At 40.8% G+C, this 13539-nt stretch overlaps 1 protein-coding gene across 1 annotated transcript; it reads right to left on the bottom strand.

Annotated features, from left to right (window-relative positions):
• Positions 1-1167: 1167 nt before the first annotated feature.
• EMC7 (ER membrane protein complex subunit 7) lies at positions 1168-13289 on the bottom strand. The gene is made up of 5 exons (XM_032782695.2): positions 12980-13289; positions 11983-12102; positions 8921-9059; positions 5844-5924; positions 1168-2827 (listed from the first exon to the last, which is right to left on the bottom strand). Exons 1-5 carry the CDS (start codon positions 13204-13206, stop codon positions 2675-2677), a joined length of 720 nt encoding a protein of 239 aa, XP_032638586.1. The 5' UTR covers positions 13207-13289; the 3' UTR covers positions 1168-2674.
• Positions 13290-13539: the final 250 nt, after the last annotated feature.

Below are 13539 nucleotides of genomic sequence, written 5' to 3'. Positions count from 1 at the left end.
TGAGATGGTGGAACTGTTCTGAAGAATGTCAGAATAATCTCCAGTAGAAACATGTACCATATCCACTGACTCTCCACCCCAACAGTCCTGCTGTTGCCAGGTGGTGACCTTGTTTTCTGTTAGTTCAAATAGCCTCACTAAAGGCAGCTATTATTCTGGGGTATGGAGTAAGAAACAGTCCCTGAGATGGCAGGGTCACAGCCTATTCAAGGATTTGTATACGACTGCAAACTGGACAGATAACAGACAATAACTACAGATCACACAATATACTAGCAGTAACTGTGCAGGAGAAAGGCATTCTTGGTGGAGGTTCTGTGGCTATGAAATGAGCTTCTGTCAGATCACTTTTATGGCCAGCTCCAAGTAAAACATGAGGTAAACAGTAAACAATGCCATCTCCAGATCAACTGGAGACAGGAAAAAAAAAACCAGGCATTATTTGCTACTTCTGTGTCTGGGACTAGCTCAGCAGCAACCCAAAGATGGCTCTGCATACCACCATCAGAACTGGGGACAGATGCCCTCCCTTATAGGGAGGAGGAAACCATGCCAAATGGCAATTTTTATATTGAGCCTGAAACAGTGCAACTAACAGGAGTCGGGTGCCTCTGTCTCTGAGAAGGTGGAAGTGGCATCGGCCAAGGGATGTGCTGGCTGCCACTTCCTGCAGCCTCCATTGGCCTGGAACAGCGAATCGCAACCAGTGGGAGCTGCGATCGGCCAAACCTGCGGATGACAAATTGCTCCGGCCCACCAGCGGACTTCCCTGATGTGCCATGTGCCAAAGGTTGCCAATCCCTGATGTAGGTCAAAATATACAGATTGAACAAGTATTTATTAGTTTCTAGCTTATGTTTCCTAGGCTATAAAGGTCTACCACAATAAGAGAATTGATGTTTTCGCTTTATGCTGCCTGGCAGCTGCTTAAGTTTCAAGTTTATTAAAATCTAACTTTAATGTATGTGTGGACAGATGGAAAGAGTGAACTTAATGTTTAATCACCCCTCTTATTCCAAGTACAGTTGAAAAGAGTGATTTTCAGTTACATAGTACTTTAAGCCTCAGTTTGGCTACGTTAAAGCACCTGTCAAGGTATATAGTATGTTATAAAACATGAATTGGCCCAGCAGTTTGGAAAATGATGATTAAAGCTCAGAAGAGATATGAATATCAGGATTAATTTTACTTCAGTTGTATAGTAGTCAAATTTTAAATAACTGTTTTAGATACCAAACAATCATAACCATTGTATATGGGTCCTACTGCTTATGGCATTAGCAGGCAATGAGAAACAAATGAATTATAAAAGCAACTGAAACTGATATTTTAAGAATAGCTAAATTGTTGAGCTCTTTCATTAAATTAAAATATTTGGGACATGACATAAGTCCCTGCAAATATTTGCTTCACCTTGAAACAATTATTCCTTATAAAGCTTAAAAATGATTTACAAATAAAGCCACTAATGCAAGTAAGGAGGTGTTCCAATAATTTTAATTCTACAAAATGTTTGTAGAGTGGAGTATAGTCAACTGTTTACTGCATCTGAATTTAAATCACCTTTAAAATTTGCTTAACACTGAGCAGCTTGAGAAGATTCTCTTATTTCATTCATACAAAATGAATGAGTGATTCTAGAATAGCTTAGCAAGTCAGGATGAAGAAGAAGAGAGTGTTGCCAATAAACGACCACATGCAATTCCATTTACCTTGTAATACAATCATGTTCTATTGTGGAGTTTGATATAAACTGTTTTAAAAGTTGATATAAGTGGGAGTCAATCCACCTACAGTACTTGTAAAATTATTTGCCCTGTGTTTGGCTTCAAGTCTGCCTCCTAGACAAACTAGTAGGAAATACAGTAAGAACTGGTAAGAATCAAGTAAGTTTCAGAGATAAGGCATTCAGTGTGGTCAGTGTAAGCGGAAGGACCTGAGCTGCATTCTTCTTACTGTATGGCTATTGGAGATCCATAAATAACTTGATGGAGGTCATGAGCAGTTTTGGAAAAGGATGCTTGCCTGCTCTTGTGTTGAAGTTTTGTAGCAGCTGCTAAATAAGTAAAATGAAATGGAAAAACCCATGAACTACTATTCCACTCAAACAAACCTTATTAAATGTACATACAAAATAAAGTCACTAAAATACATAGTATATTCATTTCAAATAGTTCTAGCTGGCAGAGCCAGTTCTTTCCTCGGTAAACTCAAATGACTCAATTTCATTAAAGGGAGAAACTTTATGCACTTGAGAACTTAATAGAAAAATGTTAAGCTCATTTTTAAAAACAGAACTCTTTCTTTGAAACCAAAAGTTGTTGTTACATATAGTGAGATTTTGTCTAGGGATTAAAACGTATTCATTAATGCGTAGCACATCATATAATTTAATTACTTTAATGTCATTTTCTACAGAGCAATATAGTTAATTCAGTATCACCAATAGTGACCTTATACACATACAAGATTGAAGCCATGTCCTCCTCTGCTTACTGCCAAGTACAAAACAGCTTAAATAGGCTAAATAGCTACATCACACACAACAGTTGTAGCAGATCAATTGTCATGTTGGATCAAGTTTACAGTAGTGGTGTTTTGAACTTCCAAGACCCATACAGATGACACCACACAAAAACAGTTGTGCAAACTCAGGCGCAGGAGGAAGAAACAACTACCTCCTTTTTCCAGCACCACTTTTCCCTGTTTTACTGCTCCCACTGCCAGACTTGCTGGAAGATTTTGAAGAGAAAAGTCTTGTCATGAATTCAGAGACATCAGGCAGTTCATGGTTGGAATTTAGCATATTCATTGACTGCTCCATTTCCTGCACACAAAAATCAGACAGACAATTTAAGTGTAAACTATTGACTATTTAAGGCTGTTTCTGTAACATCAGTTGAGCAGGCACATCAAGTAGCTTTGCAATTTCCTTGATTGTGTTGTGCTCACTAGAGAACTAGTGCATAGCATCACTATAAAGATAATTTTATTTGTGCAACCACGGCCAAACCCCAAACTACACAAAGAAACTTAAAAAACAAAAAAACTAAAAGCACTCAGTATAGCCAAGGAAACCATGTCTCAAGTATCCTTACAGGGCAGATACTATTGTATAACAACTATCAATTTTTCAAAGCTAACTGTAGCTAAGATACACTGATCCTCTGCACAATACGATTTTGACTCGTCTTACGATTTAAGCTCTTTAGATTTTAAGATCAATGTCCTCTTCCGGACTTTACATATTTTTAAGTTTTGCAGATTTGGCCCAAAGGTTTCGAAAACTAGTATTTACTGTACATCCCGCAGAAATTTTTAGAATTTCTTACATAGCTACCAACTGCTGAACAGCTAGTTTACAGCTCTGATCCACTGCCTTAATGTCTTCCTTTTCTATGTGCAGAAAAGGATCTTAATGCGAGGACATCCATCCATCTATGCTTACCATAGCTTTAGATAGTTTAGCATAACTATCCTTTCATTTTGAAAGAAACAAGTTATCTTGTTTTACAAAAGGAAATTAAGTATTTTATTAATAAAGTTAAATTACTTTTCCAAAGTTCTATAACTTTTTATATTTTTATTATACCCTTAACATGAGGGACAGGAAGGCAGTGCAAACTTTCAGAATTGCCTTATAATTCCAAGTAAGAACTAGCCAAAAGTTAGCTGAGTAGCCTGTTGATATTATACCTATCTTTAATACTTATACAAGAGCACAACTTATTACCTCAGCGTTACATATTAAGTAGCACCCAAAGAAAACAAAAGAAGCTGTCAAAGAGTGTAGTAAAAGCTCCTTTTTCATAAGTGAACGAGTTTTATGTTTACACTGCAGGGCTTAATACGTAGCCACCTAAGGCAAATGTCATTTTTCATTTTATTCTACCTCTTAGATTTTAACTCTTTCCCCTTCCTCCAAGATCATCTCAATGCCAATCAAGATCCTTTCAACTTCGAATTTTTTATTAACAAGCCAAATTACCACGTTAATAAAAACTAAAAGATGAGAGTAGCTTGTCTGCCCACAGCAGTGGATGAGTGCATGCACTTCATAAAGAACAACAGTTTTTGTTTTTTTCTACAACAGCCTCTAGGATTTAACCTACTTCAACGGCATTTCATAGGTAGTTGGTCTACTTTCAAGTTTTAGCTTCTATCAAAGTTAAACCAGAGACATTAAACACCTTCTGATTTTTGCTTTTAATAGGTATCACTTTAAAAAGGTCTGGACACCTGCAAAGTGCTACTAAAGACAGTGGTTTCTGAGAAAGAGGAGTTGGAACCAACTGAATCCCAAAAGAAGCAGCCACCCAAAGACATACAATGAACATTTCTAGATAGTAGAAAAGATTTAGTAAACACCTGGAATCTCCATTTTGTCCTAGCTTTCCGCTATTTGGCATTTTGCATGGTAAAAGGACAATAAATTAGGATGATTTAAAAATAAGTGGCTATATTAAGTGGCTCCATACCATAACACCACTGTGACATCAGGAGTAGTTAATAGCCCAGTAAACCACACATTTTTGGTGGTGGCACAGGAGGGTAAGAGAACACTAAGTCTTATGCCTCACAACACACCTACAGGATTCTATAAATAGTATACAAAAGCAAGCCCTGTTGGGTCTTCAATACTTCATTCTAACAGTGAAGAGTAAAAATCAGGAGATTTTCAAGAGAACTAGGTGGGGAGAGACTGGGGCATTAATTGCTTTTTGCAGAAGATCTGGAAAATATCAGACCATAATACAATTCACAACTGTACATAATTATATTAAACTCTATGTTCTGACCCAAGTGCAGGCTTATAGAACTGATACTAGAACCCAATAATGGTATTTGCAACTCAGCCTTCATCTACACTACTGGGGTAAGTCGACCTACGTTACGCTACTCCAACTATATGAATAATGTAGCTTAGGTTGACTTACTGCAGTGTCTACACCATGCTACATCAATGGGAAATGCTCTCCCATCAGCTTACCTTATTCGACTGGAGAGTGCCCTGTGGTCGATTTTGCGGGTCTTCACTAGACCTCATAGACTTAGATTTTAAGGTCAGAAGGGACCATTATGATCATCTAGTCTGACCTCCTGCAAAATGCAGGCCACAGAACCTCACCCACCCACTCCTGTAACAAGCCCCTAACCTATGTCTGAGTTACTGAAGTCCTCAAATCATGGTTTAAAGACCTCAAGGTGCAGAGAAGCCTCCAGCATGTGACCCAGGCCCCACGCTGCAGAGGAAGGCAAAAAGCCTCCAGGGCTCCTGCCAGTCTGCCCTGGAGGAAAATTCCTTCCTGACCCCAAATATGGCGATCAGTTAAACCCTGATCATTTGGGCAAGACTCACCAGCCAGCACTTAGGAAATAATTCTCTGTAGTAACTCAGATCCCACCCCATCTAACATCCCATCACAGACCATTGGGCATATCTACCTGCTAATAATCAAAGATCAATTAATTGCCAAAATTAGGCTATCCCATCATACCATCCCCTCCATAAACTTATCAAGGTTAGTCTGGAAGCCAGATATGTCTTTTGCCCTCACTACTCCCCTTGGAAGGCTGTTCACTCCTCTAATGGTTAGAAACCTTTAGACTTGAAATTAGATGAACTTCCTAATGTCCATTGCAGCTGCATTGATCTCCGGTAAGTGTACACATGGCTTCAGTTTTCACTGAATGAAGACAGCTGTCTATTAGTGCGCTCCATAAGGCAACTTTCAGTTTGTACTGTGTTTCTTCTTTGTAACTTAATATCTCATCACCGTTGTTTGCTACAAATCTGGAATCCACTAATGTTTTTGATATCTACTCATACTGAGCATACTTACCCGTCTCATGTCAGGATCACTGGTGTTGACAACTTTAGGCAGCAATACAAATATCAGTAATGGAAGAACCATCATCATAACCTAAAAATGAGTGAGAAATTCAAAGAACATTTCCTTAGTTTGAGTCATTGCTCAAAATATTTTAAGAAAGACCGCAGTAAGCAGGAAGACATCTGATACTGAATACCTGAGAGTGAAGATTCAGTCTTAGTTGGAAATCCATATTCCAAAACTACTGAAGATTTGGCTCAGTAATCTAGTAGTTCTATAAGGGGCCAAGTAGGAGAGTTCAGTTTAAATTCTGGACTTCATGATTCATTGGCAGAGAACGGAATGTTTCAAATGGAATATTGTTAAAGCCTTCAACCCTGATTGCTACAACAAAGCAGTGCACTCTAGGAGCGTGGAGGGCAACAAAAAACATCATGAATTTTAAAGATAACTGACCATGGGGAAGTTCCATATCATAGAAGGTTAGGGTTGGAAGGAACCTTAAGAGGTCATCTAGTCCACCCTCCTGCTCAAAGCAGGACCAATCCCCAGACAGATTTTTACCCTGGTTCCCCAAATGGCCCCCTGAAGGATTGAACTCACAACCCTAGATTTAGCAGGCCAATGCTCAAACCACTGAGCTATCCCTCCCCCCCCAGTGGCTATAGCCCAGGGATTGGCAACATTTGGCATGCAGCTCACCAAGGTAAGCACCCTGGCAGGCCGGGATGGTTTATCTGCCGCGTCCACAGGTTTGGCTGGTCGCGACTCCCACTCCTTGTACTGCACAGCTTCCCACAACCCCCAGTGGGAGCCACGATAGGCCGAACCTGCGGACGCGGCAGGTAAACAAACCTGAAGGGATGGGTGTGTGGGGGAAAGGAGGCTACAAAACAACCTGTCATTTATTGAAAAGGTAAAAATTGAAATGAAATTAGAATTTTGGGAAAAAAAACTATATCAGATTAATCTTTCAGGTATACTTAAGCAGGAAGCCCAAGAGATGGATGTATGTCAACTCGGATCCTACCTACACCTTTTTTGGGGTGTGTGCACATTTGGCGTGAAGTTTTTAACACAAGTGAAAAGTTGGCTAATAAACGGACTGTAGTTGCGAGACTGTAAAAAGGTAAGAAAAAGAAATGAGAGAGAAACATGCCAATTTTTAGAACTCATCACCTCCTAAAAAAGGTGTCATTAGGATCTGTGACCTGTTCCATGGTAGAGAAACCCAACAAAATGGAGTTTCAGGTAATCACAGCTCATTCCCATCAGCAGTTCTATAGCAAATAAAAGACTTCATTTTCCTGAAAAGTTATTTCAGTGTTTTAAGATAGTCACAGAATCGGATGTACTGATATGTACACTGCCACATTATAGGTCACTAGGGAGGTACATAATTAAGGATTTTCAGCAGGACTGCAAAGAATTTAAATAAACTTTAGAAAGCAAGGTTAGAGTGCATGCCAAGTATATCGAAGTGGCTGAGTCTCAGATTCTTTAGAGACTGAATTTAAAATAGAAGTGGACTCCTGAAACACTGGAAGCACATCTTTTGCCCAGTTCTGTTTATTATAATTCAGAAAGAACTTTGCCTATGAAAAGATCTGCAGGCCTAAAAGTAATCCAGACAGTACTAATTAGCTTAAATTTAAATCTACAGTCAACATCCTTTGAGGAGCAAAAACAGCAACGTGTGTGTGATGGTGGGCGTGTCTTTTATTTCCCTTAGTACCCTCCTATTCTACTGAAGCATGGAAACTCTCTGGGATATTAAAAATAGCTAAAGGATTTTGGTTGGAATTTATCCTTTTTCCTGCTAGACTAATAATGATTAACCCAGGAAATAACAATACCCTAAAGATTTATCTATCTATACATAAGACACTATATATGTATAGTATGTGTGTTTTGAAACTTGAAGACACTATTTAGTCACCAAATTAGTTGTACAAAAGGTAAAATTGCAGTTATACGTGCTTTGCAATGGATGCAGATACTTAAGCTATAGGTTTTCCCATCTTAGACTGTTCCAAGTCTTTATTCTTTTAAAACTCTATTAACGTAGAACTTAAGCATCCTGAGCATAGTGCATATAGAAATCCGACGAAATGGGTATTCACCCACGAAAGCTCATGCTCCAATACGTCTGATAGTCTATAAGGTGCCACAGAACTCTTTGCTGCTTTTACAGATCCAGATTAACATGGCTACCCCTCTGATAGTGCACATACACAGCTTTGTTTATATTTGGGACTGACATTAAGAGGAATAGTGTGCATTTTGGTTCTTCTGATTTGAAGACTCTTTAAAAAACAAGGCTATCAAATTAAAATAATCACATTTACAACTATAACATTGTCCAAGACAAGAAAATATTAGTACCCAGAGAGCCATAGCATTCCTTTAACCTATTTTAATACAAAAATGAATGCTTCAGTGTTTAGGATGCATCATATTTTCATATATTTGTCTATAATCTCCCCCTAGATTGTGATTTTGTTCCCTGCATGTTAGATTTTAATATGTTCTCTTATATTCTAATTTAAAAAGTGTAGAGAAAAGAAATAATGCTTTAATGATTTGAACTGGGAAAACAGCAGACTGCTTGATCCAACAGGAGGTTAATATTTTACCGTGAAAATTCATCATCTATATTGGTTATTTGCAATTACAGTTATGCTTAATGCTGCAATACCTGCTCTTATTAATGAAAAAAGCAGCAAAAGAATCTTGCTGCTGGCTGAGGTGGTGACATTTGAAGTCAATGTTGCATCACCACCCCACTGGCTTCATCCAGTTATCAGTAATAAGCATTTTTCAACAACCATAAGCCTGCAATTGCTGTTTGGCTGGTGTAACCATTCATCTCTAGAGATGCCTCTTTTCCTACTGACAATATATCTAAAAACCAAGATTGTTTTACTGAGATTTGCAAACTGATTATGTACTTTCTCTATTTCCACAATTTTTTTCTTTGCTTGGCGTTCCAACTGCCATGGATGGATGCTACCCTAAATCCACTCTTAAAAAGCTTTAAGGTAAAATCAGCAGCAAATAGATTTGTGTGCTGCATTTATACATACCATAGGGTTCATTAGAAAGTCTGTCCATCCCCAAGACTCTCTCTTTATGAAGTAAGAAGGGGGTCCAGAAGATTTCATCTGAAGTGGGTATGGCAGCCTGACTACTTCTGATGTTTTGATGTAATTCACATATCTTGCTCTAGTGAAAAAATAAGTATTTTTAAAGCATTTTTAAAACCCTCCCCTTTAACTTCACAAATCCTTATTTAATATTCCCTCTAGTCAAAGTTTGTAACAAGACTACAAACTTAAACTGCTACATGAAAGTGTGAACCATAGAAGACATTTGTCCAGATGTTACTCTCTGAGCAATACTCATCATCCCATCGACTAATAATATCCCTTCTAATCAATTATGGTAGAATGTAAAATTTAAAGTGGACAGGTAAGAGGAAGGAAGTGAAAGAAAAAAAAAGATCAGAAACAGTAGAACCATTTGTTGGGAAGTGGTCGATGAAGAACTATTTGTGTTAACTTATTAGTGCTGGTCAGAAAAGATTAGTCAGCTAACTTTACCATGAAACAATTTGATTAACGCTTCAGAAAAAAAAAAATCAGCTGTGACTCCAAGGTCTTCTTCAATACAGTTATGAGATCTCACTAACCAGCTAACTGGTAAACTTGGCTTGGTAAGTATAACTGGAAGAACACATTCTTCTGGGTACTCATTATCATAATCAGATCAAATATGGATTACAATGTTAACAGTTTCTGAAGTGTTTGCTTAACCCCCCATGCCAGGAAACAAGTACATTACATTCACCAAAGCTCATTTTCAAGTCTGGCATTCGACAGGAACAAATATTGGAAAAATCTAATTCAGTGATACTCAGACCTCAGCGGTTCAGGAGACAAATTAGCAATCAACATTACCCAAAAGAGTCACAGTAGCGTGAATTCATTGTTTAAATATAAATGTATAGTACTATAGAAAATGAAACAGTATGACAGTGGAAATATTTATATCACATGTATTTTATTCTCACAGCAAAATGATTGACCAAGTATTATTTTACCAACTACAATTGATTAACAACATAATAAAAGCATCCTGATTGGTTAATAATTAAATCACCCAGTGTTTTAATATTATGTAATACAAAGAGCTACAGGAGACGCATTAAAAGAGCCACTTGCACCCGAGCCTCTGTCTGAGTACCACAGATTCGAATTACTTCTAACAAACAGCCCCACCTCAACTCAGGATTCCTTTTTAAAAATACTTTAAATTTTTAGAAGTAAAATATGTCACGGTTGTTAACAGGATGAGACATCTAATGAGACTGTAGGTTTAAGTTTTCAAAGTTTGGTAACAAAATCTTGAACTATTATGTTGCATTATTCCAACAACACAGACAACATTATGATATAAGTAATTGAATGCAAAAACTCAGTTAATGCAATATTCAATTTGAAATGTTAATCTTTCAGAACCAGAAAATAAGCATTACAGTTCCCATAGGCACTTTTATTCCGCCTCTTGCGCTTATCACTTATAACAGGGTTTTCCATTGTATGATCACTTAATACATGAAGTTAAAGATGCTACATATGCATACAAATTAAAGAAAAAGTGCAATTTAAACACGTTTATTTCATTTTACTAGTTCAAATAAATCCCTCTTATTGGACAGGACAGCTATTTCTTTGTACTACTTGCTGAATAGTTTACAATAATGTACAGCTGTGTATTAGGCTATGTCTACACTACACAGCATTTAGCGACACAGCTGTGATGCTACAGCCATGCTACTAAAAGGTGCGCAGCATAGCCGCTGTCTTTCAGCAGGAGCAAGCTGTTCATATCAGCGCTTGTCATCACCAAACATTTGCTTTTGGGGGGTTGTTTTTTCAACACCTTTGAATGACCAAAGTTTTGTCTTTCACTTGGCAGTGTGTACTAAGATGCCCTATTGCAGAGGTGACCAACCTGTGGCTCCAAAACCACAAGCAGCTCTTCAGAAGTTAATATGTGGCTTCTTGTATAGGAACCAACTCCGGGGCTGCAGCTACAGGCGTCAACTTTCTAATGTGCTGGTGGGTGCTCACTGCTCAATCCCTGGTTCTGCCATGGGCCCTACCTTCACTTCATCCCTTCCCACCCCATCCCCTGAGCCTGCCATGCCCTCACTCTCCCCCCCCCCCCCCCCCCCCCCCCCCCCGCATGCCTTGAAACAGCTGATCGGGAGGTATGGAAGGCAGGGGCTGATTGGCGGGGCTGCTGGTGGGTGGGAGGCACTGGGAGCGGGGAAGTTGATGAGGGGCTGCTGACATATTACTGTGGCTCTTTGGCAATGTACACTGGTAAATCCTGGCTCCTTCTCATGCTGGCCACCCCCGCCCTTCTGTAATGTTCACAAACAAAGGACACAGCTAAAGTTGCCTCATCCACAGCAAGCATAGACAAACAGTACAGCGATCTGTGCCATGGTCTAGTAAGAGCACTTCAGAATTTAGGAACAAGTGTGGCCCTTCATTCTCCATACTGACACGGCAACCTGCTCCACTCCAGGAGTAAGGATGTGCATTCTTAAATAACTACTTTAGGCTTACTGGAGGAGAATGAACAAAACAGCACAGAGACATTCCAGGGACAGAGAGAGGGAGACCACCTTCCTGACTCAGACAGAAAATAACCAAGCAAGACAGAAAGGGGATACAGACTAAAAATGGAAAGAAAAGAATCTCAGAAGACCTCTGGAAGCCTCTCAAGAAAGAAAGGACGTAGGGGTTTTAGGAGTAGATTTTATTTCACGTTTCCTGCTATTATTGAAGTGGTGAAAGGAAATAAAACTCTTCCAAATCTTTTCTGGTCACTCATGTTAAAGTTGTGAGAATAGGGAGAAAAAAACAAAAACAAAATAAAGCTAAGCCTTTGAAGCTAAATTTCCATCTATAAATAACTTTTGAAAAAAAGATATAAACAATTGAAACTTAAGATCTAAAATGGAAGTACCAACCGTGTCCCAACTACAGTGAGTTCATGCAACACTAATAATGCATGATCAGTCAGATTAAATTTGTTTAAATGGATCGATGCAGAAATAATCTGAAGGGCTCACCTCATTTTGCCTTTTGAAGTTATGTCCACTCGAACCGGTTCAAACCTATAAGCTGGAGATATAACTTCCACTACATAAGATCCAGAAGGTACATCATGAACCACAAAACTTCCATCTGTCCTGAGGAAAGAAAATATTCATCATGTTTCAATATACAAGAGAGTATTACAACTGAATGTTTTTTAAAAAGTAATGTCACCTGATCATTGTCATTCAGGGCCATTAAGGAGCAGACTATAAATTTCAATAGATACTATAAGAGTTTACAAAAAAAAAAGTAATGACGGAATCACTGATGACATCACAATTAGGTTGCCAGAAATAAATTGGTGGAAGCTTTGGAACTGTGACCGACTACTTGTACTACTGTTTTTGACAGCTACATCACAACATCTGTGGAACAAGAGAAGGCAGCTCCCTTTGTCCCTTGCCTGCACCGCCTATCTGACCTCGTGGGGCACTAGGAAGGCTGGGCAAGCGAGAAATGTGGTCTGGTTCTGCCCATAATTCTGTGTGTTTTTCCTGCCCCGGAAAGAGGAGGAAGGATTAATACCAGCCAGCCAACGCTCATGACGAACTCTACACCATCAACCGGCGGAAGGTGTGTGGGGAGGGAAGTATGACTTGAGTGAGGGGCGCAACCACGGGCCAGGCCCGCCAAAGCATCAACAGGACCAGCCGGGAGTGACGGGAGGGCGGCCCGGCAAGGCGCGCTCAGCCTGCCAAGTGTAGGGCGTGCGGAGGTGTAAAGCGACCCGTGACTGGGAGGGGTGTTTGCGGCAGGAGCCAGGCAAGCGTCAGCCCAGCCCGGTTCCCCAGATCGCTCCCGCCCTACGAAGGGCTGCGACGCCGCTGTGTGCGGGGGGCTCCCATCAGTCACCCCCTGCCAGCCCAGGGAGAGGGCAGCAGAGACGGCGGGAAGGGCGATCCGCCCGGCGGGTACTAACTGCCCTGCTGACCCCGCCCTGGCCGCTCCCTGCGCCCCTCCCCCGCTCACTTGAGGAAGCCGACGTGCTCCTCCCCGTCCACCAGCACCCGGGCCGCCGCGATCCAGTCCTGCGGCTTCACCCCGGGCACCACCGCCCGGCCCTCGATTTTAAACCGCTCCCCGGGGCCCTGCCCGCCAGGAGACTCCCCCGCCTCTGAGCCCCACGAGCCGCCAGGCAGCACCGACGCCACCAGCAATAGCAACACCGAATGGAGCTGGCTTGGCCCGGCCGCCATCACAGCCGCAGCTCCCGGTAGTAACGAGGGCGGAGCTAGAGCAACCGGGAGCGCAGCGGCCGCTTCCCTTAGCGCATGCACCAAACAGGGCGATGGACGTCAGCGCATGCGCAAAAGAGTGCCGAGGGGGAAGAGGGCGGCCGCGCAGAGCATGCGCAGACAAAAGGGCAGCCGATTAACCGGCTGCCGGCGACTGAAACTTACGGCGCATGCGCCAGAGGATTGCCGTTGAGAACGAAGCCAGCCTGCGAGTCACGTGGCGGATGACAGTCTCTGGAGGGGTGAAACGATTGGCTGTGGTGGTCACGTGTTGACATTGCTTTCCTTGCGCGA

The sequence above is a fragment of the Chelonoidis abingdonii genome, chromosome 4 (genome assembly GCF_003597395.2).
Source record: "Chelonoidis abingdonii isolate Lonesome George chromosome 4, CheloAbing_2.0, whole genome shotgun sequence".
NCBI lineage: Eukaryota > Metazoa > Chordata > Testudines > Testudinidae > Chelonoidis > Chelonoidis abingdonii.
This window is presented reverse-complemented; position numbering and strand designations above follow the sequence as displayed.

Coding starts and splice junctions, on each gene's coding strand:
- EMC7 (XM_032782695.2), bottom strand. CDS start 13,206: ATGGCGGCCGGGCCAAGCCAGCTCCATTCGGTGTTGCTATTGCTGGTG. Junction 9,060..11,982: donor ACTTCAAAAGGCAAAATGAG/GTGAGCCCTTCA, acceptor TTTTTTCACTAG/AGCAAGATATGTGAATTACA. Junction 2,828..5,843: donor GTGATCCTGACATGAGACGG/GTAAGTATGCTC, acceptor TTTTGTGTGCAG/GAAATGGAGCAGTCAATGAA.